Source organism: Maylandia zebra, linkage group LG9 (genome assembly GCF_041146795.1).
Source record: "Maylandia zebra isolate NMK-2024a linkage group LG9, Mzebra_GT3a, whole genome shotgun sequence".
Taxonomy (NCBI): domain Eukaryota; kingdom Metazoa; phylum Chordata; class Actinopteri; order Cichliformes; family Cichlidae; genus Maylandia; species Maylandia zebra.
This window is the reverse complement of record NC_135175.1, coordinates 20083799-20111342: the sequence shown is the minus strand read 5'-3', so window position 1 is coordinate 20111342 and position 27544 is coordinate 20083799. Positions and strand designations below refer to the sequence as shown.

The window sequence follows — 27544 nt, the reverse complement described above, 5'->3', positions numbered from 1 at the left end:
CACAATCCTAGATCATAGTCCTAAACTTGACTTAGCTTGCATCGATGGAGACAGGAGGAAGATACATTTCAGTAACATGGGAGGACTAGACATACGCAAAATAAACAAAGGCTAGCCAAGCTCCGGATGATGTTACCTGAGGAATAGCTGGAAGCCTCACACTCAATCCACTCACAGGACATGTCACCAGCTTTCCCAGTGTGGAATGCAGGAGCCACACTGCAGAAAACACTTGACTATTTCCCCAAGGCTGTTTTCTGATTCCATCCAGTGTGTGTCCTTTCACAAACCCTGTCAGTTCTTTATTTAACCTCCTCTGCCACAAGATATATGTCGCAGAAAATGATACCTCCAAGCTGTCAGTCCACTTTTGTTCAATGAACATGCTTCGCTGTGCTAACGCCAGAGGTACACTGACAGAAACATGACAACCGAGGAGAGAAATAATCCCGTCAAGCTCGACTTTATGATATACAGTTGCCCGAGGGTTAAAAAAAAAAACATAGGTTGAAGAAACAAGAAAAGAAAGCCATGAGGGCACTCGTATGAAAACGACAGGCAAGAGAACAATCACTGGCTGAAGGCAGATTGTGCTGGCAGCACAGTCTAACTGTGTAAAAGGAGAAAAATTAAAATGAAAAATATTGTATATTACATTGTCACATTCTTCTTTACAGCTGCTGTTACTGCTACATCACCGCTATCATTTCTCACACGTTATCAAGAGAATAAAAGAAGCTTTTGTTAGCTTTACTGCTGCTCATGTCGGCCAGCAGCCTGCTGACTTTTAAATCTGTTTCTCAGTTAAACTCTAAACTTTTTTTAAATGACGTCCACAGGTCCACTTTTCTTTAAGTGATAAGATTAGCCTCCATTAACTTGACTCTATTGACACAAATACAGTAGTCGAAGTTTTATCTGCAGTTCCTGCACCAGTCATGTGATATGTTGTCTGATTTAATAACCTCACATGACCTTACAGTACTACATCTGAGCCTGTGAAATGCTGGATGACAGCTGGGACTGACTGTGTTGTTTAAAACTCCATCTACGTAATGCAGCAATCAGGGAGGGTCTTTAACAACTGTTTGCTCTTTAATCACTCTTGGCTGAAGGCAAGATACGTCAGCCAAGCTAGCGTGTGAACATTGGCTGGTTCCAGCCAAAGAAGACGGCAACAAAAAATTAAACACTGCAGTGGCCCTCCTGTGTAAGGGGACAGGCTGTTCTGTGCCTCACTGGCATCTTCATTCTGTCTGTGACTGCTGTGGCTAGTCGAGGTATAATGGAAGAGGAAGGACAGTGGTGTTGGCATGGCCGTAGCAGAGACTTAGCCAGTGTTTGTGGTGGTGGTTGTAAAGGAAAAGGGGACAGGGCAGTTGAATTTGACGCCATTTGACGTCACTCACCATTTGATATGGTTTTGCTTTCCTTGTTTTGTCGTGTAGGAAGATCCTGAGAAAAAAGGACGACTCAGCGAGTACTCAACACAGCAACAGTCTCCCCAAGTACAAGAAGGTCAGAGAGACTTGCCAGCAGGCTGAATTCCAGACACCGTGTGAACAGCCCGGACAGGTAAAGGAGGAACACCCATTTGCACACAAGCGCATTTCTTTTTTCTGCAACCTTTTGACCACATGAGTGCCCTGATATATCCACTAAAGAAAGCCGATGCAATTATTTTGAAGTGACCTCTTAGCTGCCTTTTGAACTGTTCTACAAAGCCACAACTGGTTTATAATTGGACCGCTTTACACCGTTTTGTGGTGCGCTAATTGGTACATCCCTTTGATCTATGCCCATGAATTTTCTGGCAGAGCAACAGCCAAATAGTAGAGGTTGTGGCCCCGGAACAGACAGGCCAGAATAAGACAAATTATTACAAATGTCCTGTAGTATTCAATCACAGAGATTTATAAGGGTTTGGCTAATGCAGTCCAGATCCATCATAACGAACACCTCACAGTGTGTATAACAATGAGTTATTAACAGGAGCAATAGGCATCAGAGGTGTATACTGCATCATATAATGCAAGTGAAAGCTCATCATATGTGCTCATAAGTACATCTAGTGTGTTGAAGTGATTTCAAGAAGAGATGGGCAGTAATACGTTACAAGTAACATATTTTATCTTTTAACGAGTAAAGTAAGGGATTACTATTGCAAAAAAGGTAATTAGATTACTGTTACTTTCCCGTAAGCACGCTGCGTTACTGCGTTACTAAAACCGTGATTTTTTTTTTTTGCGAGAGTGTCGTGACGTTCGTGGCAACAGCTGTGTGCAGATCAACAACGGATAATATATCGAGTGCAGGAGAGAGTGTGAGCGTGCAGCGTTTAAAGCGTGGAAGTACTGACCTTACTTTAAGTTTGATTCCGTAAAAAGTGACAAAAACATTAGCGTCCGCTGTTCACTGCGTGGGAAGAAAACTTTTTTTACAGTGAAAAAACCCCTAAACTTCCGTGCAAGCACCCAGTGCGCTACCAGGGAAATTCACAGACAAACTCGCGGATTCTTCCACTGACCGCTGCGGCACACCTGCACCAGGGAAAACATCCGCCTACTATACAGGTGAAAATAGAGCAACAGGACCGCTGAGTCTTTGATTTTATTTATTTTCTGCTGTGTTTCACTTGCACTTATTTGAAAGACTGAGTGTAAACACAAAAAAATATTTTATTTTATGTGCTGGAATGTGCAGAAAATAGGTTTAAATGTTAAACAAATTTCTTCCAGTCAGAGAATGATGCATATAATTTAATGTTTGCTTGATGCATAAAGTTAAAAGATTAAAACAAGTTTTAAAAAGAGACTTTTCCATTTGATTACATTTTCTATGATGGATTACGCAGAAAAAGTAGAATTGGGCTGAAAGATCTATCGCTTTATCACCTATTCAGGTAGTAAATCATGTTTTTAAAAGGTAACTAAGTAACTAAGTAATTAATTACTTTTGAAAATAAGTAATCAGTAAAATAAAGGATTACTTTTGGGGGGAAGTAATTAGTTACTGATTACTTTTTTCAAGTAACTTGACCAACACTGATTGCAAGTAGCTTCTTATTAATGGTTTAACTATACCTTCATATAAGCAACCTGGAGGCCAGTAAAGTGTTTCTTGCTCAAAGCAAACAAATGCTTTTTCTCTCCTTTTCATCCATGCTAACAAATTTGATTACAGTTATCTTATTTTGTTAATATGCACAGTGGAAAATCTCAACATGGATCGGTCTCAGGATGAAATCCTGAAATTCTATATTATATTATTCTGCTTTTCTGCTGCTGCAGTGATACTCTTATACCTTTAAAGCACTCGCAGTAGGGCGAGGGAGAAGGAGAAAGAAATATGGAGATTGTTCTCGTCCTCCAGTGACAATACATCTCTCTCTCTCGCTCTCACGTCTTGTCTGATGCTGATATAACAGCCCTGTTTTGTCTGTAAGCTCTTCCAAAAGGAACCCGATCTGACTTATAGCCCTTTGTTTGGACCCTCGTTCCCACACTCAGCCCTCATCATCTATACCAAACTTTACTGATGTGTCTCTTTCGTTTACTCGAGACCCAACAAGCGGCACTACTCACAGCAATTAGCTTCAAAACTTTCTTTTCCCAGCATGAATTCATGTTGGGAAATGGCGCGGGGGATGTCTGCGATTGTATGGACATGTATTTACACAATTACCCTAGTGACGCACATAGTATGGACATACCCAATGTGAAAACGATATGGCTCTCCGCTTTGTTTTCCAGAAACCAGACAGACCCAATTCGCCTCATGTTTTAGTTTTGGTTGATCTTTCTCGCTGCTTTTGGATGCCGTTCTTTCCCACAGGCTCTGATATGTCTGTTAGAAGCATGTGCTCATTTTCTTAAAGGTTTAGTTGTGAAATCTCAAATTGTGCTGTCATATCATTAACATCTAAGGCACTAATTAGCCATACCCAAAAAGAAATAAAATAAGATGTGTTCATTGCTGTTGCAAGGAAACTTTGATTTATTTTTTTTTTTGCAAGCCTATTGTGCTACCAAAAGTAATTCTTTCTGCAGAAATGGCACTGCGTTGAGGAGATCACAGGGAAGTGGAGGATACAGAAGTGTAAAGGTGGTTCCAAAGAAGGCTCCAGGAAGAGAGCCCGCAGCCTAAAGCCCCGTGACAGTTACGACAAAAGGGAGAGGGCCTGCGACTGTGGAGACGCACAGTATAAACGATCCAAGACCGAACGCCGCTCCCACCGACAGTTTCCTTCCTCAACAAGCCGCCGTGAGTATACCCAAACCTGCTCTTTCTTCTTGTAATATAGAGGGACAGTGATTTAATTGAAACCATGGCAAAATGCATATACATGTGTGTCAGATTATTTCACTTCAAAAACAAGAGCTTTTGTTTTCTTAAAAAGTCCCATTAATGTCTGTCTCTCAGTACTAGAAAGAGAAATCTTTAAAGCCTCAAGTTTTTATTCCCGGCAATGGATTTTTTATGCTCTAGCGAGACCCATGCATGGAAAAAGCAAACATTGTTCAACAGGTCCTGGAATGTATGCTCTGGACGTGCCTTTGTGCATGCGTGGGCTGTTGGGGCTTTGTTATCAAATGGTCTGATGCCCTCTGATGTGTCTTGGAAATAGTACAACAATGGTATGAACATGTAATAAGCCTTAAAGATCCAGATAGGATATCCTACCAAAAATCAGTTGGTGTATTAGGATGCTGGCTTTTACTTCATTGCGATGTTGAAATGAGGTGGAAATGAGAGTAAAAAGAAATACATAGCATCCTTTTTTCTTTATAATAGGTTATCGCCCACGCTTCGTCCACACTCGACCTGCCAGGTCTCTGTCTGTGGAGTTTGAAGGTCAAATATATGATATTGACCTTCAGGCAGATGATCAGTCAGCTGTCCGTCCTCGTGTCATCTCCAAGCGTCACTACAACCCAGAGGAACCAGAATATGAGTTGGGGTCTGACGACGGTTCAGAGGAAATGCTGGCAGATGATACAAATGCAGTCGGATACCTGAACTCTGTGAAAGTTACCCACAAGTAAGCAATCAAATTTCCCCTCTCACTTACATTTCTCTGCGTCAATAAAGTAGAATACAGCAGGGGGTGTTTTTGCATCTTTTTTAGGTGTTACATCCTCGTGAACGACAGCGTCCACTGCGAGAGAGAAATCTACCAGTCCCCCAGAGCGTGGAAGGATCATAAGAGCTATGTGGACCAGGAGGTGAGTGTATGAGGTTCAATATGAGGCTCTTGGACAGTTTTCTGGATATTTGTTTTTATCAAAGGTCATTGGTTGTATTGCTTATGTATTTCTAGATTGAAGCACTTCAAGAAAAAATGAAAAAACTGCGAGAAGTAAGAGGTCATCTGAAGAGGACACGGCCAGATGATTGTGACTGTGGAAAGAAGAGGTCAGTCACTTATAATTTCATTTTAAAAAATGCATTTATATCTCCAGTATTGTTGGAAAAGTTGATTTTAAAGCTTGTTTTAGGCCTTATTCCAAACCCTGCTGGATTACATGGATTAAAAAATAAACAACAACAAAAAACAAAACAAAAAAACAACTTTTCTTCCACGGTCCCTTTTCTGTTCATAAAAAACAGCTATTATAGCAAAGGACACAGAAACAAGGCAGAGAGATTGAAGAGCAGGAATGATCAACTCCATCCGTTTAAGTGAGTTTTTCTTCCCCTTTTAATTCTGAGTTTGCCCTGTTTAGTTTCAGCATTTTATCTTTCAGTTAACACTGACCATGAAATCTGCAACTGATTGAAAATGTGCAAATGGTGTGTGCTGTAATGCTCTTTAACCGTACATCTGCATGGTGGTCCCTGCACGAATCCATCACTAAAGCTCATCTTCATTTTCGGTTGCTTTGTAGATCACAGTTGAAACACTCCATCATGTACGTTTACTTTGGTGTGTTAATGATGTATGCGATCCTAAAATACACACAGGTTTCTAAAGAAGGCATGCCATCTATAAATGGTCCCTCAATAGACTTTAAATGACAAAGCAGATGTTGTCATTGTGTGTCTGGAAGTGATTGAGTTGCATGGAAAGACAGAATGATCCAGCAGAGAGGGAAATCAGTTAGTCCCTCAAACACAGTGATCGGCTTGCACCAGGAAACACTGGGAACCGATTATGCTTATGTAAAGCAGCTGTTTCTCGCAGTGCCTGCCGTGTGTTCGGGCTGGAGGAAGAGGGGACAGTGGCTAGAATGTCATTCCAGAGAAAATTGGAAATACTGTAGTAAGGCCTCAAACATGAAAGTAAACAGGCTGTCATAGCCTGGCATCAGTGAGGCCTTCTGGAAGTCCCCTTTGTATCCCCCCAATTACTGCGGTTACTTGCACCAGGGAGGGTAGGGGCTGATGTCATGTTTGCGTCACGCCTTTGTAATCCTCTCTCACGTTTCTGTCTGACAGAGAGGCTGCGCGGGACATAGACGGGAAGGCCCAGTTGTACAACGAGATCCGCAGGAGAAAGAAGGAAAGGAAGGAGAAGAAGCGCCAGAGGAATGGCGACGACTGCAGCCTTCCAGGCCTCACTTGCTTCACGCATAACAATGACCACTGGCAGACGGCTCCCTTCTGGACACGTGCGTTTATTAGCTTCAGTCTCCAAACATCAGCGAGATAATGATTGTTTGATCAGCGTTTAACATGATGTAGATCTGGTTGTCAAACATTCGTAAAATTTCCATTCATTTAATGAGTTTCACGTTTTCGCCTGAAATAATGGTCAGGATTAGGACTGACGGCAGCAGCTGTGTCATTTATTTCGTAGTGGGGGCATTCTGTGCGTGCACCAGCTCCAACAACAACACGTACTGGTGCCTGCGAACAATCAACGAGACCCACAACACGCTCTTCTGCGAATTCTCCACCGGCTTCCTGGAGTACTTTGACCTCAACAGTGACCCCTACCAGGTGGGTGAACATCTGTCTACAATCAGTCAGCTGTGCTCTCTCTCACTGCGTTTGTCTGCTTTGTCACTCTTAAACAATTTTCATTGGCTCCTGCGTTATAAAACTCATCTGTTAAAGAACAGGTGCTGTTAGTAATTTTGCAGGTATTTACATGGGAATATAACAAGAAGATATAACATCATGACAATAAAACAAGTGTCTGTGTGTGTGTTGTGTTGGCAGCTTACCAACGCAGTATATGCAGTGGATCGAGAGGTGCTGAACACACTCCATGCCCAGCTCATGGAGATGAGGAGTTGTCAAGGATACAAGCAGTGTAACCCTCGCCCTAAAGGCTTGGATACAGGTAAAAAAAAAAAAAAGAGTAATTAAAATAAAAGAATCTCCTTTCAGTCTGTTTGTTCCCCGTTTGAGTGAAGAACTGGGTTTAGTGGTGGTTGTGATGCCAATAAAGACAGAAACAGATTCTACACACAGAAGAAACAGACTGACTGAAGCGTGTAACAAGTGGTATCGTTAATATAACTCACAATCCGAGGGACGATGTGATAATATTTGTGTTCCAGTCTTCTGTGGTTTGAATCTGTCTCAGTCTCGGTCTTGTGTGTGTTTGTACATATCTGCATGGTGCATGTGTTTGGGGACGATCCACTCAGTTTGCTCAAATTTCAGGTGGAGGTCAAGTAATCATCACTGAGATATGCATTCCCTTTGTTTCCTGTGTTTTCTTCTCACATACCCACACACCTACACGTGCACTGTGACTTGTCTTTCAGCTCAGGATCTCCCACTCTACTGGAATATATTCTGAATTTATCAAAAAAAAAAAGAAAAATACAGGGCCAGGTTACAGTTGTGCATCGTGGCCAATCTTCCCCTTTGTGAGTCACCGAGTGTTAGGGATATTATTTGGAGGACTCTGTCATCACAGCAATTGAGGCTGTCGTTTTATTCGAGCCTGTCACGCATCGGTGCTATAGGCAGCCACAGTATATTTATTTATTTATTTTTATCACCGCCAATTGGTCCAAGGATCATTAAAAGAAGACATCCCAGTGATGGAGGCGGTTAATAAGTAATGTCAGTATGACCTAAGCCTGTAAAGTCTGAGCTATACAGCGTTTGTGTGTGGCATGAACTGGCTGCGTTGTTTATGTCCTGAGGATAAAACTTTCATGTCTGTAATTACCAGCTGGAGAGTGGAGCACTGGAGCGGCCAAAGCTGCTCTGAGAAACCTGATTGTGTTTCAGCGCTGGCATGCTGGTCTTGTCAAATCCGTGCCAGCACATGTCACAAAACAGCCGAAAATCTCTTACTTGCACTGGCTGCCCTTTCTCAGTTACGGTGCCAGCTCTGTGAACCAATGAAATTACTGTTGTGGTTCAATCAAGTGATGTTTTAGTTGGAAAATTAGATTATTAAAATTTTAACTGTGGGGTGAAATGGGTCCAGCAGAATCTATTTGTGATGTGTGACTTAACCCTCAGCAATCACCTGACTGGATAACCTCTTATCCTTTTTGCTTTTGAAGGGGATAACCTGTAAAGTGATCAGACCACTTAACTCTGAATCTCCTCATCTCTAAACCCAGCCCAGTCATAAGACCTTTCAGACTTTTTCCTCCATTGTCTCCTCATTCCTCCTCCTCCTCCTAATCATCCAATGATTGCATTTCTCCATAGCATATAGGAGCGGTGCATGAAGACGTCTTCAGTGTGAATGATCTGTTTGTTTCCCTCCCACACCTCCTTGAATCAAAACATTAACAATCGACTGCTTTTATTTTTATCAGGAGGTAAAGATGGAGGAAGCTTTGAGCCACACAGGTATTCTCCAAGTTTTTGTTTCTCTTCAGTGGCTTTTTTTTTTTTCTCCTCCCTTTAACACCTGCATGGGCCCAACTGCCTCATTCCCATTAATCCGTCATACACGGAGTGCTGACGCTTCATCTGTGGCTGCATGCTGGGAATGCGCTAACAAAGCATAACAGATATTTTGTTTGTTTGTTTCATCCTGCGCACACAGTCTGTCTTTATATTTGCTCGCTGTGGATTGTCGATTTGCAGCAGCTAAGATGCTCTCTGCCACATGTTTTCACAGCAATGCTCAAGATGAAACATTTCTATCAGTTTCTTATGTTAAAATATTGATCATTTTAGTATCTTTTTATAGGATAGCATGGCTGTTTAAATAGAATAATCCCAAGTCTTAATAATGGATATTTCTTTACTTGAGGCCAAGCATCAAGTGCATGTAAATGACAATGCATGATACCGCATCATCCCCATAATGCATCACTACCTGACATTAAAGGAATAGTTTGACATTTTTGGGAGATAAGCTTATATACAGCCCTGAATGGTGTGTACCTGCCAGGCATGAAGAATAGAAAGAGACTTCCAGGAATCTCCTCTCATCAACTCAATATATGTCTCGTTTGTTTGATCCTCACAAAAGCAAAGGGTAAAAACAGACAGAGGAGTATCCATCTCCTCATCTTACTTAAGCAAAAAATAAAGTTGCCCAAAACTTGAAACTATTCCTTTAACACTCGACATTTCATGCCATGCCAGCCACAGTCATTCCATTTTGTCCCGGTGTAACGCGACATTCAGGATAGCTCTTCATATCTACTCATGGCCATTAGCTAGCAGTAGAATGGACACTTGAGTTGCCGTGACCTCTCTGTCCAGGCACTGACCTCTGCACTTTTGACCTCTGTTTCTGGCACCTGCTTACCAGGCGGCAGCAGCATCGAAAATGGTCAAAGAGGAGAACAAGCCTCTCCTTCCTGTGAGTCCCTAAAAACCCGATGTCAGACAATCTCCATTTTCCTAGCTGCAAATAGTCCTGAAGAGAGCCGATTCCTCGAGGACGGTCAACCAAAAGCGGCTCTGACGCTTCTTTTCTTGCACTTATCAAACTGAGACAAACTCTTGATTTTGGCTTTTGCTGCTACTTTTGTTTCTTCGTAGCATTTTGAATTCCTTTCTCATTTTTCCTGGGAATTACCGAGCACTTTCTCTTACTTTGCTTCATGAGTTTCATCTTTTGTTTGTTGACCATCTTTTTGTTTCCTCTGCCATTACATTCTTTTATTCCAGGTTGCCTGACTTTGCATTTCAGTTGAGCCCAGGCCCTTCATTAACTATATCATTACATATTACTTGTTAGTATATTATAATGGATCATTGAATATTTTTGTTTTTCCTCAGACTTTTTTTTATTTATTCTGAATTAGCAAAAAGCCAGCATGTGTTTGCACTACTCATGGCTTGAGCTCAGGGTGAATACTGTGTTTTTCTAATGCTACTTCTGAAGCGTGTGTGTGTTGCTTGAGGCCTCAGACTCCTATACGTTGGCTGCTTTGGTGAGAGTTGGGAGCTGAGCGTGACTGCATGCCGACTGAGTGAACCTGAAAAGAGCTCCCCGTATTTTTCTGCTCCTCACAGTCTCTCTCTTTCTTTGACAGCACACAGCCAATATGGGAAGGACAACAAGGTTAAGCTACCCAACTTGACAGATGAGGAGGTGAACTGGCAGGGACTGGAGGATTTGTATAGCATAAACGAAAGCCTGTATGAATGTAGGCCTGACTACAGCCCCAGCCCAGAGAATTGGGACAACTTCCAGAAGGATGTAGATAAAATGTTTGCACTGCGACACGTTTTTAACAACCAAACCCATAAGCTTGACGACTCCACCCTGCCAGAGCTGGGCTCCGGGGCCGGGGGTGGAGGGCTTGAAGTGGGCAGTGGAGAAGAGCTGGCTTCTGCCAGTGACGTCTGGCCGGGCTTAGTCACAGAGACTCGCCTCACCACCCCCATCCCCAGCAAAATACCATCGGCACGACCCACACCCAGGCCCACATTGGAACAGAAACTGGAGCCTGCTGTCAACGACCTTCCCGAGAGGCTTGTAAGCGGACCTGAGACGTCCGTTATGTCAAAATCAGCAGTGATATCATCACCAGGTCTGAGTAGAGGCAGGGATGTCCTCCACAGCGATACGTGGGCGCAGCTGCTTGAGGAGATTGAAGGCGAAACGTTTAGCGGGAATGGGCTGACAGAACTCGAAACGCGACACGATGATCTCTTGCGTACTCACAACAGCCTGCGAGCCCAGCTAGAACTCGGCCCCGGTCACCGAAAGACCATCAGCCCGCAGGGTCTTAGTCATAACCTGGACCCTGAAGAGGAGGATGATATTTTCCACGCCCAAGGCTTTCTCCCTTTTGTCTCGCAGACTCTGAGGCCTAAGGTCCAAGCTGGCACCACAGGGAGCCCTCCCACCACCACCATCCCCACCACACAGACTAGCACACAGAGTGTCAGGGTGGTGCTGCCTCAGTCAGCTCTGCCCATCACCTTGGACTACGAGGCCAGCGGCTCTCTGCCTCAACCCTCCAGTCAGACCCTCTGAGGCAGACTCACGCTCTGGCCAGCCAGCCAATAAACTTCCGGTCACCATAAAGACACGGTGACTAAGGAGTGCTAGCCAAGAGCGAAGCAAAAAGAATAATGCCACCTCAGTCAGTCAGAGTTGTATAATGAGTATTAAAGTTATTGTTTATTTTTTTACTGTTGCCTACAATTATTAGTAAACAGTGTTATGTTTCTTTTTCCTCAAAAAAAAAAAAAAAAAAAAAAAAAATATATATATATATATATTTTTTTTTTTAGAAAAAAAGCCTTAATGCAGCTAAACTTAAGTGTTGGAATTAAAAATGCTGAATTCCACATGGATAACAACACCATTGATGTTTTTAATATGTTTTTATGAAAAACGGTGTGAGTGGTTAAACCATCTCTAAATGGGTGATTAGCATCGAGTTAGTTATGCTCCATTCATCAGTTTATCCTAGTCCTGCCCAGTCGCAACAAACTCTCATCACAATCCACAAGCACTTTTAAACAGCCCTCCCCACCCAAAAAATAACGACCCTGGTCCTCCACTGCCTGTCTGCTGTGAACTCAGATTTTATGAAATAATTTAAAAAAGGTTACAGAATCAACATAACTTTGTTTTGCTTTCAGACAATCACGGCACAGTTTAACAGTCAGCTACGAGGCGCGTGAAACACGACACCTGCTCACGTTTGTTTTGGGGTTTGTTTGTTTTTTTAAATAAAGATTTTCTTCACTGATCACAAGAAAAGCGCTCGCGTGGTAGAACGTCTTCCTCGTGTGGTTCTGTAACTTTGTAAAGAAACGTCACCGTACGACAGAGAATGGTGCTGCACATGGCCAGTTCATTTCAAGGTGGTTACATTATGACACACTGTTACAGGTTTGTCCATGTCAGTAAAAGCCTAAAAGGTTCTCCAAGGGCAACGTTTCACATCTATCTTGGAAACTGGTTTCACGAAGCTCCTTTTTCTTTGCAGCATTAGCTGTGTGTGTAGAAATTATGGAACAACTCTGGTTTCGGGAAAGCCACGACGCTGTTAAGAAATAAAACCTTTCACCCTCAAGTCTCCGTGTGTAATGATTCAAGCAAGTTCATTTTCTTTATTTATTGATTTTTTTTTATTTTATTTGAATGACAAATATCAAGTATTCAAGGCATTTGTAAATCAAGTGTTCACAAACAGTAATTAGACTTTTGCTCCTGAGGAACACAAAGCAATAAAAGCTCAACTTGGAGAGTACAGGAAACTCACTTTCAGTGTAAATACTGAAGAAAAGAAAAAAGAAAGAAAGCAAATCTTGCAGTCAACACAAAGTCATCTGTGCCAGTAGCAATCCAGACATTTGAACAGCAGGACACTGAAATCCAAGTGTGTGTACAGTACAGCAAAGTCAGAAATCGCCGCCTTGGTGCGGCATTGCCGGATGATTCTCTAGCCTTCCCTGCAAGGAGAGCAGTTTACTTCACCTCAAAGAGATGTTTTCATGCTTTAATAAAAATAAAAATCGAATTTTAAGAACACAGAAGGCCTTGGGCTAAGTAATATTTTGGAAATGTTACTGTTCTGCCTTGCAGTGAACATATTCCTAAGGTATTTTTGCACAGGTTTTAAGGATCAGAACAGAGTTTCATGAGCAGCAATCACAGTAAGTGAGCAGATGATTCGTAATCCTACGTTGCTAGTCCTCTTTAGAGTGCGTGATGAATACGACCCAGGGGAGGAAGAGCAGAGAATCATAATATAGGAGGACATTCTGGGAAGCATAGTTTCAACATTTTAATTTATTATGTTCAGTTGATGGATAACAGTTCAATAATCCCAACCTTTCCCCTTTGTGATGTAAAATGAACCTTCCCGTGTGAATAATACTGTTCAACCACTTTTTTTTTTCATTTTTCTAGCTTTAAGAATTTTTTTTTTTTACCTTTTTAACTACAACATCATGGATTAGTTTATAAATATGCTTCTAACTACACGTGAGCTCTATAATATGATTCATTTGCTTTAATATTTACACAATGATGACTTATGAATATTTCATTTGAAGTCACGGTAACACTAAAAATTAATCTTTGATCTACCTATGATAATCTTTAAGTGGCAGGGCTGTTAACTCATACCAATCAGAATATAAAATACTGTTACTTTTATTAGACTTATGTATCCCCTTGCACGTGGAGAAAAAAATACTTCTAAAAATGTGGTTTAAAAAAAAAAAAAAAAGTCTCACATTTGAGTTTTTCAATGCACTTTTATATATTTCTAACATCAGAACACAACAAGGCTTCAATGCTCCTGATTAGAGGAAGTTAAGTTATAATTTACTTAAACAACACAAGCCCAGTGTTACGGGAAACTCAGCAGACTTTGCCAGAAAAAATTTAAACATCTGACTTAAATAAATAAATATCCAAGACAGCAGGTCATCTGTTCTCTCGATTATAACCTTTGGGGGTCTGAAGCAATTAATCCAGAGCAGTGATTAACTTAGAAACCCATAATTTCATAGTACAGTAGGTCTGACAAACAGCAACATTCACTGGCCTTCACGCGCCATCATTCTGTGTCCACTAGATGGCCCCAAACGCCCAATAAGTGACATAAGGGGTCAAGCTTGCTGCACTGCTACTTTTATATTCTAAAATACTACTATGTACATCTGATGATCAGTAGTATGGAGACGCCTTTACAATACAAAGCCAAAATTACACGTGTTCATCTGCAGGTTCATTCCATACAAATCATTTTACTCTGAAGACGACGCTTTTAAAAAGGGGTTAAAGTAAACGGGGGTTTTGCCACTTTAAAAATAAATCCTACTGTCACATCTTTGGGACATTCAGTAACTTCAGCACATGGTAAGAGATAATGTACCGTTCTTATTTCCTTTCTTCTTTTTGCCGCCTGACAAATAACATTTTAATAACACCACTTGCTATGAAATATCGTTTTCTTGCCTATAGTCATTCTACACTGTACCAACTGGTCTTTGCCTGCTTTGAGCTACATGGTTAACTTGCAGACGATCATCTGTGACGACCAATAAGTGCTGTCGCCCAGCTGAAGAAGAAATGACTGGCTTTTTAGTAGCTAGCGTTTACCCTGGTAGCTAGCCTTTTATACTGGACTGGCCGAGGCAGCCTGAGAGGCACTGTTAAGAAAAAAAAATGAAGGAGGTGAAAGGATTAGAAAGCAGTCCCACTGAAGATGTGGACAACACCAGACGAGAGAACAGGTGCAAAAGGTTCAAATGCACAAGAGTATGCTTAACCTGCAAGTGAAAATGGGATTATCAAAGAATGGACAACAGTGTGGTGGTATGGGTGGAGCAGAGGAGGTACAGATGTGGAATACAGAGGGAGCTGTACAGTACTGAGAAGGGAGGAGCTGTACACAGGAGCTTGCATAGTACAGGTTGTGCTTTAGACGCTGTGTTGATGATGATTCATCTGACTGTACATAATGATAATGCCCTGCCCTTTAACAGTAGCACCATGAGATGTCTTTATAGCGTCCAAACCTGGAGGTCTGACCTTCTGTGTGGATGCCGTGTGGCTGCAGCTGATGATATGCTCTTGAGTGAAAGAACATCTTTCGCTCTCCTGTCATCGTAAAGGACGAGCAGCCCTTTAGGTGTGGTGGGCGCACTTGTGTCTCTGCCTGTCTGTCCTACAGCAGCGGCGGACCCCCCGCTTGGCGTCTGACTGGTGTGGTGAGCAGACGCCGTGTCGTGCAAATGCACAGACAGGAAGGCACGTGTCACTATGAAACCGGCGCACTCTCAGACATGGGCAGAGCCTCGGTGGTGATGTGGCAGCAAGATGGGGGGAGTTATTGCTTTGAGGGCGTTGCCTGGGCAGCTGAGGCTGCTGTGGCCGCGGTTAAGCAGGAGGACGGCTGGCGGCTCGGGTCGAGGCGGGATGAACACGGGGCAGGAACGGGTGCGCGCGTGGCTCTTCTGGCCTCCGGCGTGGCATACGAGCTCGCTGACAGTACCCAGTGGAGGCAGGTGCTGACGCCAGCGCTCAGCTCGCGCCTCCTTGTGCTTGATTGAGTACCAGGTGAGGAAGATGAAGACGAAGCCGACGAATTTCAGGCTGGCAGCCAGGCCAAAGTAGACAAAGCGGAACGAGGTCACGTCGTACTCCCAGCAGGAGCCGTGCACGCCGCAGTCCTGCTGCCATAGCATGCAGGTGGTGTCGATCACAGCACCGAAGTAAATGGGCGTCGGTATGTAGGCTGGAGGGAGAGAGAAGCTGTAGTTAATTACTTTAATTTCAGCCAACTGAATATAAACTATACAGTGGGTTGAGGCTGACATAACAATATTTAATTGAACTGAATTAATTTAACTCAAATTAAACTTTCTTGCTAATAAACTTAATTTCACAGAATTCAAATACATCCTAATACATACAGCACAGTAGTAACAGTAACTGCACTGCAGTACCATTTCTCTACCACTTGGTGGCAATGTTTGTCTTTATGCCGATCAGAAGCGCCGCTAACTTCAGTAACATTGTATAGGTGTATATAATGAAACTCATTATTAGATTGTGTTAACTCTATAATCATACACACACAGGGCTCCGCTGTGCATCCTTGCACACATTTTGCAACTTTGTGACAACTTTATGTTCACACAGCAAGGCCAGGCTGATTGGATTCCACGCAAGGGCAGCGTTTACTCAGCCCGAGCACTTTTCTACACCTGTCTGCTCAAAAGTTCACAGAGGTGTGTTACAAGCTGGCATATCCCTGCGCTCTGTGGCGTTAGTGAGGACGAACAAGATAATAAAAATAAGCTATGAAAACATCAGATGACAGATTTGCTTGGCTACATGCTTGACGACACATCTTCAGCTGCTCAGAAAGCTGTTTGCTGTCTTAGTGAACAAAATAATAACAAATACTCACTTTTCACTAAATTAAAGCGTTTGCACTTCCTGTATGGGCAAAGTAGATTCAATGGGCAGCAATGATAAGAGATTCATCCAAACTAACAAGTTGGTAAAGCATACCGAGGACAGTTTTTCTATGTGGTGTAAATAATGAGAAACATACCAAGAGTTCGGAGTAAGACAAACTGCATCCCAAGAGCAAAAGGCCTCTCTTGTTCATCGACGGACCTGGGTAAAGGGAAACCACATTAGAATGAAAAACTGAGAACCCTTCAACAAAGGTTGTTAGATGTTCTCTGGCAAAACCTGGCAGGACAGCCTCCCTTACCTGAGTGTGACGATGATAGCGGAGGGCTGGGCACAGGCAGTGATGAGGGTGACAATGAAGAGGAAGATCAGGAAAGGGATGAGTGTGTTGCAGGTGCGATCACACTTCCCTGACATTGCGTAGCCGTTCTCGTTCAAGTACGTTTTAACAATGACGAGCTGGAGCTGGTTGACCTGGCTGCCGGAGGACGGGGTGATGACCTGCCTGCTCTGCACGCAGCCACAGTCGGTGTAGTTCCTGATCTGTGGGAGAAAACAACAATGAGAAATTGCAATTAAACTGAGTTAAATCAGAACAAAGCTCCTTAAAACAGACGTTTAGATTCACATACAGACTGGATGGCACCACCAACATGGTGCAATCAGTGATCTAGGCAAAGAATCCAAACATTTTCTTTCCTTGTGTTGTTATAACTTCCTCTGGGACATTGTTGTTCGCTAATTTCCTCTATTTGCAGGGCTACAAGAAGAGAATGCACAGAAAACAGGTCTTTGTGTATCCATTATGATTTGTGTATCCTCTGGCAAACTCCTCGGATTTCTTTTTCCACTCATAATTCTCCGATTTATTTGACGCTTGTGCAATTATGTGACACAAAATCAAAAGCAACTATGAGTGCAGCAAGTACGCAATCGCCCCCTCTATTGTGCACTCACCCCAGTGCTGTCGTTGCCGACGGTGCTGCATCCAGCCAGACAGGGGTTGAAGTAGGTTATGCCGTCAGAGCCGCAGACTGGAGCGTACTCGTGGATCCTGCAGCCGCAGTTCACGTTGCAGCTGCCCGTCAGGTTCCTGTGGGTCATCGTCAGAGTCGGGCTGCAGAGGAAAAGCGTAGACGCTAAGAACAAAAACACTGTCGCCTCACAGCAAGAAAGTCCCTGGTTTGAACCTCCTCATCGTCAGTGTGGAGTTTGCATTTCCTCCACGCTGTCCAAAGAGATGGATGTTAGACTAACTTTAGTTTTAAACTGGTTGTAGGTGTGAATGTGAGAGAATGCGTGTCAACCGATTGCGGCAGATGGCTGCCCCTCCAGAGGTTTTTTCCCTTGCCACTGTCACCAAATGCTTGCACGTTGGGGTTTTATGGGGCCAATCACAGCTTTGGCTGGTTCCAGCCCAGTAAGAGACCTCAGGTTAGATATATGTTTATAAAATAAAAATCAGTGGGTGGAAGATGCACCAATAGCAGAGCACGGTATTTTAAAAAGTGAATTTTTAATCATCATAAAGCCATTTTTTTTCCATTTAATTCAGTAATGTTATTTGTTTATTTTGCCCTCTGGCCTGACTCGGCGCTTATTTCTACCTCATATTTTCCAGCCGATTCAATTTTTCCAACTATATCAGTTAATGCTAAAATGCACCAAAGTCTTTTTTTTTTTTATATACCCCACCCCTCATTTTTAATTTAGCAATGCACACGAGCGCTGTGTTAGCAAGAGCTGGAGGCAAGGGGAATTGGCCATTCAATTTGCAGGAGAATTTAATAATTTCTTAAGCATTAATTTGTCCAGGTTAGCGTGAGTGCAATCTCTTTTTGCAAGCGTGAGCCCGCGGGAGGATCAGCACGTCACTTAGCTCCGGGAAAATTGAAAACAAATTAATGGCCCTATATGCAGCATTTTAAACCACATTCCCTGCTGCAAAGACAATTAAACTTGTCCCACTCTCCCTCTCAGCATGCCATAAAGTTTTGTTTCAAGGGTGGAGAAAAAAGGGGGGAAAAAGCATCAAAAAGCAATTAAAAAACTGAAATAGTTTCTGTGTGGAGCTGTATATTCAACAAAGAAAAAGTATTATTGAGGAGGCTGCTGATCTTCCTGACAATCTTTACAGTTGTCTCTATATATAATCCGCCTTCTGATTAACTTTGATCTAGCCGTGTGGAATGTGTGATGATAGAATGACAGAAACGAGGGGGGATGAGGAAGTGACACCTCCACTGGCTCTTTAGGCAGTGTGGGAACAGTCGCTCTAAGCCAGACAGGACTTTGGCTTCATCTAAGCCGGGAGCAGTGAAGCGAGCCCTGGGTTTTCTCTGGGAAGCTTCACTCTGAGCCCTGCGGAACAGATGGGGACAGGCCCTAACAACACAGCGGTCAGGAGTGACGCTCGCAAGCACACACAGCCAACACTGGTGGGGCCTCTCTCTCTGATTATTTTTGACATGCCGTGTAATGGTAGGTTACTCTCGTTGCCAGTAATTTTTTTCATTACGTAAAATCTGCCAAACGGGAAAAAAATAAAAAACTCTTAAATCACTGGACCATCATTTTTCACAGGACCGGAAAGTCCAGGCTCATCTTTATTAGCTGTCACTGGAACGACACATTTGGGCTCGCCCTGACATAACAGTGTCACATTCCAGACTCTGTGTGTGTGCATACATTTTTTTTTTTAAGAAAAGGCATTTAAGGCTCATGGAGTTGCAGTCTTGCAGCACTGATTGCACATGTCCCTTTCTAGACCAAACCCCGGCCTTTAATGAACCCTGCAAATTTTGCATCACTGTGCCCAGGCAACGCTGCATGAAAAACCCAAGCACAGAGCGACGAGAGTGAGTGGTTTAATCGGCTTTGACGCTGGCAGACAATGACCAGGAAAAGAAAAAAAAAAAGGACAACAACCAAACCTGTGATGTCGGGAGGTTTATCAGGAACAAAGGTCTTGTGGGAAGATGCTGTAGCTTTCAATTAAGAAAACCAGCCCAACACATTATCACATTACACTTTAGCAGACATTTAAGAACATTACATAACTCGACATGCCTCCTGGCTTTGTCCTTTTTTTGTCAGATAGTCCTCAGTCTGTCAGCAGGGGGAGAGCCGCGTCTAGACTAGCATAAGAGTACAGACACAAAGGGCAGCTTGGGTTAAATATTTCCCGTGTGGGTGTTACCTGTGACTAGAGACCACCGCTGCTCGTAATGAGGAGGCCCGCTGGCTCACACAGTCTTGTTGACCCCTCTACAAACATGGGCTCAGACAAAAACTACAGTTACAATGAGTCAGCTCCAGGACTTTAAAGCACAGGGGCTTACTGGCAGTGTAGTAAATAGTCCCCTTAATTAACTTAGTTATGCGAAAAGCACATTTCACATAGGTTAAGCACTGTTAAGTGTATTTAGTGGGATACACATGGATACAAACTAGAGGTGGAAATCACCAGATATTATACGATACGATATTATCACAATAACTTACTTAAGGTACAATATTATGCTAAATATTGCGATATTACTTTTTTATTTTAAACTGAAAGTGATGTCTTCGAAGTTAACCTAACCCTAACCCTGTCATAAATGTTGCCATAAGACAGCGTCAATCTGATATCAGTCTGTAATTGAATGGGGTCAAGTTGGCAATTACATACAATCTGTTCTTAGTAAACTTGTGTGACAGAGCCATTAGCTTGCTGTGAATTTTGAGGTCAACTCAAGTGCGTCCACTCTTGGATGGTTTTTCGGTTGAGCCTAATTAATGTAAGTTTTCTTGGCTAATAAAATGTTTGGTGTATTCACAACACTTCAGTTGTTCCATTAATTTTTCTTACAGAGCTCCTGTGTTGTTCTGTGGTGAGAGGGGAACCTTCTGGAACAGGGATGGGAAACTACAGGCCTCAAGGGCCAGTGTCCTGCAGGTTTTCAATATTATCCTGGGTCAACAGGGTGGAAAACCTACTCTGGGTTTTGCAAAAGGCACCTGAAGGATTCTCAGACCACGAGAAACTAAATCCTCTGGTCTAGTGAAACAAAGATTGAACCTTTTGGCCTGAATGCCGATTGTTGCTACTGGAGGAAACCAGGTTCTGTTCATCACCTTATTATTAACCTCTTAATTTCTCTTTGCTATTTGGGCTGATTGGGACCAGATGAGTGTAAAAACAAAGAATTACCTGATTTTTTATTTTTACCTGATTTTTGTTTCTGAGAAAAATGAGATCCACATATGAGGACATTCATTTTGAATTTCGACAGAACAATGGCAGTACAATGTCCTCGTAAGTGGATATCAGGCCCTTGTAGAGCAAAAGTTTGTATTTTGGTCTAAATAACCCAAAATGTGATGTTCACATATGTGGACGCCAGGTCCTAGGAGGTTAAATGATATCACCCAATACCATCCCTACAGTGAAGCACGGTGGTGGCAGCATCATGCTGCTTTGTCAGCAGCAGGAACTGGGAGGCTAGTCAGGGTTTAGGGAAAGATGAATACAAATGTAGAGAGACATCATTCAGTGTGCTTCAGGCTTTGGGACCACTTTGAAAATGTCCTTGAGTGTTCCAGCCAGAGCCCAAACTTGAACCTAATACATTTTGGAATAAAGCTGTAAATCTAACAAAATGTGCAATAAGTGAAGTGCTGTGAATACTTGTCATGTTCACTGCATTTGTATTATTTATCCCTGTATGCTTGCACACGTAACATCTGAGAATGCTAGCAGCAAACAGTAGGAGGAGAGGAGGAAATTATTACAGTAGATTTGCAATGTTTGTAATCAGTTTGCAGGGTCTTTTGCATCATCCAGGGTCGCCGTGTGGATGGTACCGCCCGTCTGTGCGAGCGGGCTCATAGCTGAGTGTGCCAGCAGACCACTCCATATTTCTGCCCCCGGGGCTGACACGTCACATGACTGTTTGTTAACTCAGCAGCAGGCTGCTGATGTGCTGTCGAGCCGCAGCAGCTTCAGAAATAGAGGTGGCAAAGCGAGTCACTTCAGCAGATGCCAGTGTTGCTAATTAATCATTCACACTCCCAACACCACAACACATGAGGAAGATGGGAGCGCTGACAGCCCACACCCTTTCTCAGATACATCTTATACACAGTCTAGTCTGAGCATTCTGGCTTTGCAATGGCTCATTTTAAATGATTAATTTTGTTTTTAGAGTCACGCTTGCAAAGCAAAAAATCAAGACTTCGATCAGACTGGGAAAAAAACTGTCTAGTGTGTCTATTTTACAACTAATGAAACCTCTTAAATGATGTTTAGATATTATTTTGAATGAAAAGCAATGTTAGGTTTACAATTCCTTTCCAATAACTTCTGTTTATCTGTCCTTACCCAGTGGTGTAGGGTATGTTGATGCCTCCTAGATTAATGCTCTCGCAGCCCACTATGAAGAGAGTGGAAAAGCACAGAAGAGACACCCCACTGCAGATCATGGCCAGCTTGGCCGACTCTCTTGCGCCGAGCTTCAACTTCTTGATGATGTAGCCCCCCAGCACGATGCCCACCCCGGCACTGGGTACGATGATCACACCTGAGAAAGTAATCGGTGAGATGGAGAGGTGTTGCAAGCAGATAAAACGTGCCATGGAAAAATGATAACACTGGATGAATTGGTGTACACATCTGAGGCACAGCTTTCTAATCAGGCACACCGACACGAATGCCAAGCGAGCTCGTTATGCGTTTATATGACAGAGTTTGTGAGTTTTGTCAGAAATTGTTGCTCAAGGTCACCCCGCCCGTTTAATCAAGAATAAATTACTTTATCGAAAGCAAGAGACCAGACTAGGTTTGCTCCATCAATGTGACAAGGCCACGCTGTGGGTTAGCTGTGAGTCATTTCAGGCTGCAGCACGTGCTCTCAGTCCACCACAGCCAGTCAGACTGACAGCGAGAAGAGAGGCAACCCTGGCCTCTAGCAAAACAGGCCGAGTGGCAAGTGTCCTCATGCTGGGGTCGAGGATCAGGGTGGGTGCACATGGCAGCCCACGAGCCCGGCCACACATGCTCACAGCCGGGTAATGAGCAAGACCGGGTCAGTCAGCGGAGGCGGAGGGCCGTCAAAGACAGAGGATTAGCAGAGAAATGATAAGAGTACACATAAATGTCATGTGGCTTCTCACCGTATCCATGGTATTTGTGTGTGTGTGTGTGTGTGTGTTAAAAGCAGAGCTCAAGAGGAAAAAACAGAAGAGAGGACAAAAGACAAAGTATCCTTGAGCATGCTCAGGGAGAACTATGCAGAATACAGGTGTTTAAAATTATCCTATAAGTGCATGTTTCTATGCTTAAACCATGCACTTTGTGAGACATTAAACATGTACACATGGGGGGAAAAAGGCTCTTTACACATATTCTTTCCGCATTAACAGTTATTAACATGAGAGGTTACGTGTGTGTCACTATATGCAAGAGGTGCTTTAAGAACCTAAGAAGAACTATAAGGAACACAAAGGGAAACTAAAGTGACAAATAGTCAAAAAACAGAAAGCAAAGCAGCAGAAGAGGGGGAGGCTACAGCTGAGAGGGGCGTGTGTGATGTTACAGCTCTATCTCTGCAGCAACATCTAATGAACATGTAGCTGTGGCAGCTCTGTAACCAGGCATGATGCTGATCCAACAAGGTGGTAATTAATGTGATTTCAAGTTATTTCTATTTGATGTCTGTGAGACTATATTGCTATTCATTAAATGCAGTGCTAGCTCACTTTAGTTACACTAAGCCGAGTCATGTTTATTTATATACAGTACTGTGCAAAAGTCTTGAGTCGCCCCTCATTTCTTTCTTGCTTCCCAGCAGCCAGACTTTCTTGGATTTTTTTTTTTAAAAGTGATCTTTTTGATTTTTTCTTCTTTTTTAAACATCAGCCTTGCAGCGTGCACATTTTACAAGTGCTCTTCAAAAAAGCACAACTCCATTACTGTTTGTGCTAGAGAAAAACCATTCAAAGGTTCCTGAAAGATGAGATTATTTTGTATTTTACAGCCACAATAGTTCTCCAGGCTATCTGGAGGTCTTTCAAAGTTTTGTGTTTGTTAACTCACTTAACACTGACCTATGAATCACTGAAGCAAACTTAACAAAAAAACAATTTTAAATTGTACCTTTAGGCAGTTTGTTAGTAGCAGCCTGTTATAGAGACATATAATTTGCTTCCATTTCTTTCCTCGAATCTATGAAAAATGCCAAAGATATTGCAGCTTAAGAGACATAAAGGAGTATTTTTGCACAAACAATGTGATTCCAGAAGAGCTATTAGCAAAGAGATTTGGATATCTGGCATATAAATACCAAACCTACACCTACTAAGTTATAACCAACACTTCCTTTGCATCATATCTGAAATGTATTCGGTCAGTCCAGCTGACTATTTGAGGAAGCACTATGCTCCCATCAACGGGAGGCACCTCTCCTCCTCGCCTCTAACCATCATCACATCCTGGCAGCTTGGCATCATTTGAGTAGTCATGGCAACTGCACCACCCGTTTGCCCTTACCCCTTGTATCCTGGCAACAGGCAGACGAGAAGAGGCGACGGTATTGTGTGTATATGTGAGAGTCTAAAAATGACCATATGTTAGCCAGCAGTATTCTTGGACACACACACAGACACACACACAAATACCCACACCTTCATGACTTCAAAGACATAATTAAGTTTTTAATCAGTCCTTAGCGTAGTAATCCTGATACCAGATTAGTTGTGCATTAATACCGCTGGCTTAGACGCGACTGAAGGATTAGACCGGTTCTTTGTGAACCCTACGTATGTGGTGCACAAATCGTAGGCAGGGTGGAGGGTCCTGTGAGTGTGTATGTGTGGTTGTGCATATCAGAGAGACCAAGCTATGATGAATGTCGCCTGCAGAGACTTGTGTGTTACAGTCATGAGATGTAATGGAAGATTATCACTGAATGAAATCCAGCAGGACTCAAAGAGTCATAGCGATGTGTGCACGTGGAGAGGTGAGAACAAATGTGAGCTTAAGTCAGTACAGACTGAATCGACGGCTATTTTCTGATTGTAGAAAACAAAACCGACATAAGTACCATTAATAAAGTGAACCATCTGCCACAGCTTTTTCACTGGCAGCTAGTAGCAACATATTCACACCTACGAGTAAAGAAAGTCACACTCACCTGTGTATATGCTAGCATTGGAGGCAGGGATACCAAACTGTGACTCAATAAACTTGGGAATGAAGGTGATGAAGGCGGTGACAATGGCACACTCTGCTGTGTAGGACAGGCTGACGAACAGAAAGGTCATGTTGCTGAGGATCCTCAGTGCTGCCTTGGGAAGGTCTGAGGAGCGACACAAGACAAGACGGAGCAGCTCATTACCTTCGCGCTGTAATTAACGCGCAATCAATTTCTTAATTTGGCTCTCACTCTCTCCCACACACACTCTACAATCGGAAGAATCGTTGCAAGAAGAGTTGTAATTGAGAAAAGCCAAAACGAGCCCTAAGTAGTATCAGCCTTAGGTAATGTCAGAGTAAACAACACTTAAACGTCTACGAAACTCACTCAAATATTGTTAAATACAAAGATGCACTCAGCCTCGTCTCATTAGTCCGGGTAATTATTCTTGTTTCACGCACGACTGCAGAAGAAAAAGACAGTAAACAAACATGCAGATGTTCCGCGATTTCTGTGGAAAACGCTTTCTTTTTATAAATGAGCACAATTTAACCATTCATGCTGCCCTCTTAATTATCTCCCTTCATTATTTAGTTGTGCCTACATATCGTTTTGAGCTTCAGGGGTTTCACGAAGCCACCGGCATGTTTGCCATACAGTGCAAACATGCGGATCATGTGCCTCTGTGCTGCGTGCACAAAACCAACCAACCAATCTCTGCATTTACAGCCTGAATACTGTCATCCTTGGTTTATCATGACAAGGGCATTTATGTCTGCTTGAGGGCAGTGTCCATATGATTTGGTCCCCATGATGAAAACACCCCCCCTTAATTCTGTCACTCGGTAGTCATGTGGTCTAACTGCAAATGTGCATTACTGTTACCGGGCAGAACTGAGCTCCTTGTCTTTCCTATGGAGTCCAGTACATTGGTCATACTGGCTGAGAAATAGCAGCAAAGAAAAGTGGACCGAAATGTTTTTATTGATTCAAAGATAAATATCTGGTGACAATAAAAAAAAAATGTTTGGAGCAAGTAAGGATTCAGGTACTCATACATAAACAAGCAGGGCAGATGGTTGCTGTCAAGACAAAACAAATGTGAGACTTCCATTTGAATCACTAATCAACTCCCTGCTACTAGCCTTTAATAGTCCCAGGAAATGTTTTTAAAAAATGTTTTTTATCCCAATGCAATTATGCAGTTATGTCAAAAATGCATCTCTGCATATATCTTATATACAGACATTAATGTGTGCAGGAATGATCTGGAACGACAATCCAGCACCTTTAATTAATGATCTATTAAATCTGATAGGCGGGTTACCATACTGCCAGCATAACACCGTCAAATGAGTTCATAATTTATGATGACAGAGAAATCCTTTTCATTAAATGAGAAAATAAAGACATCCCACTCACTGCTATGCCCGGAACACATTCTGTTTTCTTCTCACTCCTGTAAACCGTTCATGGTGCAAATGTAAAGTTGCGGTCAGAGCTACAGAAGAGAAGCGAATATTATCAACAACAACAATTTTTTGTTTAGGGTGGGTTAAGTTGGAGATCATTTAAAATGAAAGTTAAGAATTGAAGTACACTCATTTTGTCTCATTCAAACTTTGCATAAAAATACTGTAGGACACTACTAAGCAGTTTAATGCAGGCTAAACTGGTTAGTTTACAGTGTTGTGGTGAAGTTTACAGTCAGGACTTCATGTTGGACTGCTACGGAGCAGACGTGGTGTTCGTGGTCAATATTAGCTTACATCAAAGGTAGCAGACATTAATTTGTATTTCAAATGATGTTGATTAGATTCACTTGCTACCTTTTATAATACTTTCATGGTATTAAAGGGTTGGAAAAATCTGTGATATAAGTTGTGAAACATCGATATGTATCTTGTTGAATTTAGCTGACTAAACACACAAAGAGCAGCAAAGGTCAGCTGACCACAACCTCACAAAAGCAAGATTTTTTTAAGTAATTCTGTTCCAGATTTGACCCCTAAAATTGGGTTTCAGATTTTAATCCCTGCTTATATCTTATAAAAAGATATCAGATCAGAGGAGATGGAAATATACAGTCTCTGCCAGGGATGGCTCCCTGGTTTCCCTGTTTTCACGACATATTCAGGACATTATTTCGGTCTTCTGTATATTTTATGTGTCTAAACCTTGTGTAAGATAAGCTTTCCTTGAATGTGCTTGTAAGAGGTACAAGGTCACTGGCGCATATGGACTTCTCCATCTCAGCACAGCTAAGGTATACAATTTCAGGAACAGTTTGACAGAATGAGGATCTCTGCAATCCACAGGGACCTCAGATTCAAGCTACTGCTTCTCTATAACTACTATCCATGTAGTTTGGATGTTTGATGTGCCGTAGAACGCCCGGAACGTGCTGCAGAATCTACAGCTCCAAAGTCACCTTGAGCTGGAGCAAATCATCCTTTAAGAGTCTGTAGGGTTTCCTTTGATTATAACACTTATAACAAGAGACAAAGTGAATAGAAAGAAAAATAAATTTGGGAAAATTTCTTTTTTTCTTTTTTTTTACTATTCAGAGGAAACACAAAGAGTCAGAAAACGTCCAACCAACTTTAAGAAGTCAGGTCACAAATATGTCAGTAAAGCTTCTTTATTCAAATGAGAGAAAAAAATCATTAGATTATAATGACAGCCTTATATTTTAATCATGAAAATCTTGCTCTTGCCGCTCAGCCTTTCTTCCATCTCTACAGTCTTTTTCTCTCAGTATGAGTGTGTGTGTGGTCTGATCAGTCACATCTGGGCACAAAAGCGAGACTTGGAAAACCTTTTAGCTGGAGGTGGCTCGCCTACCCTCTGCGCAACTGGCATCTCCAGTCTCTCCCTGCTAGTGTGTATGTGTGTCCAGGGATTTTAAACACAAAAGGTTTTACAGCCATGCGGCTCTCACGAGGGCTTCTTCTGACTCACACGCCTCAAAAGCAAATACCACAAAGCAAAGCAGGAACAAAAGAAAGGGCAGAAAGAAAGTGATGTTGATTATTATCGCCTTTTATTAAAGGAGGTTATTAGGAAGCCGGCCAGTGTGACTAGA

The 27544-nt window shown here is 42.5% G+C and overlaps 2 protein-coding genes across 9 annotated transcripts in view; one reads left to right on the top strand and one right to left on the bottom strand.

The window, feature by feature from the left end:
* Window positions 1-12416, top strand: part of sulf1 (sulfatase 1) — an 80532-nt gene extending 68116 nt beyond the window's left edge. For 4 of the 7 annotated variants that reach the window (XM_012917871.4, XM_012917870.4, XM_076888129.1 and 1 more), the window contains 10 exons: window positions 1449-1575; window positions 4050-4263; window positions 4795-5041; window positions 5129-5225; window positions 5321-5415; window positions 5611-5682; window positions 6439-6611; window positions 6800-6942; window positions 7165-7288; window positions 10416-12416. In XM_012917871.4, coding sequence (XP_012773325.3) covers window positions 1449-1575; window positions 4050-4263; window positions 4795-5041; window positions 5129-5225; window positions 5321-5415; window positions 5611-5682; window positions 6439-6611; window positions 6800-6942; window positions 7165-7288; window positions 10416-11365 — 2242 coding nt within the window. In that variant the 3' untranslated portion in view covers window positions 11366-12416. Of the gene's footprint in view, window positions 1-1448; window positions 1576-4049; window positions 4264-4794; window positions 5042-5128; window positions 5226-5320; window positions 5416-5610; window positions 5683-6438; window positions 6612-6799; window positions 6943-7164; window positions 7289-8735; window positions 8770-9685; window positions 9737-10415 lie in introns of all 7 variants that reach the window. The other 3 variants (XM_012917874.3, XM_012917875.3, XM_012917873.4) reach the window with 3 other exon arrangements.
* A 499-nt stretch (window positions 12417-12915) lies between these two features.
* The window catches only part of slco5a1 (solute carrier organic anion transporter family member 5A1), a 36002-nt gene continuing 21373 nt past the window's right edge, over window positions 12916-27544 (bottom strand). For both annotated transcript variants that reach the window (XM_004546633.3, XM_076888130.1), the window contains exons 5-10: window positions 24457-24621; window positions 21648-21846; window positions 17240-17399; window positions 16584-16825; window positions 16419-16483; window positions 12916-15593 (exon numbers count right to left, since the gene is read on the bottom strand). In XM_004546633.3, coding sequence (XP_004546690.2) covers window positions 15136-15593; window positions 16419-16483; window positions 16584-16825; window positions 17240-17399; window positions 21648-21846; window positions 24457-24621 — 1289 coding nt within the window. In that variant the 3' untranslated portion in view covers window positions 12916-15135. The remainder of the gene's footprint in view (window positions 15594-16418; window positions 16484-16583; window positions 16826-17239; window positions 17400-21647; window positions 21847-24456; window positions 24622-27544) is intronic.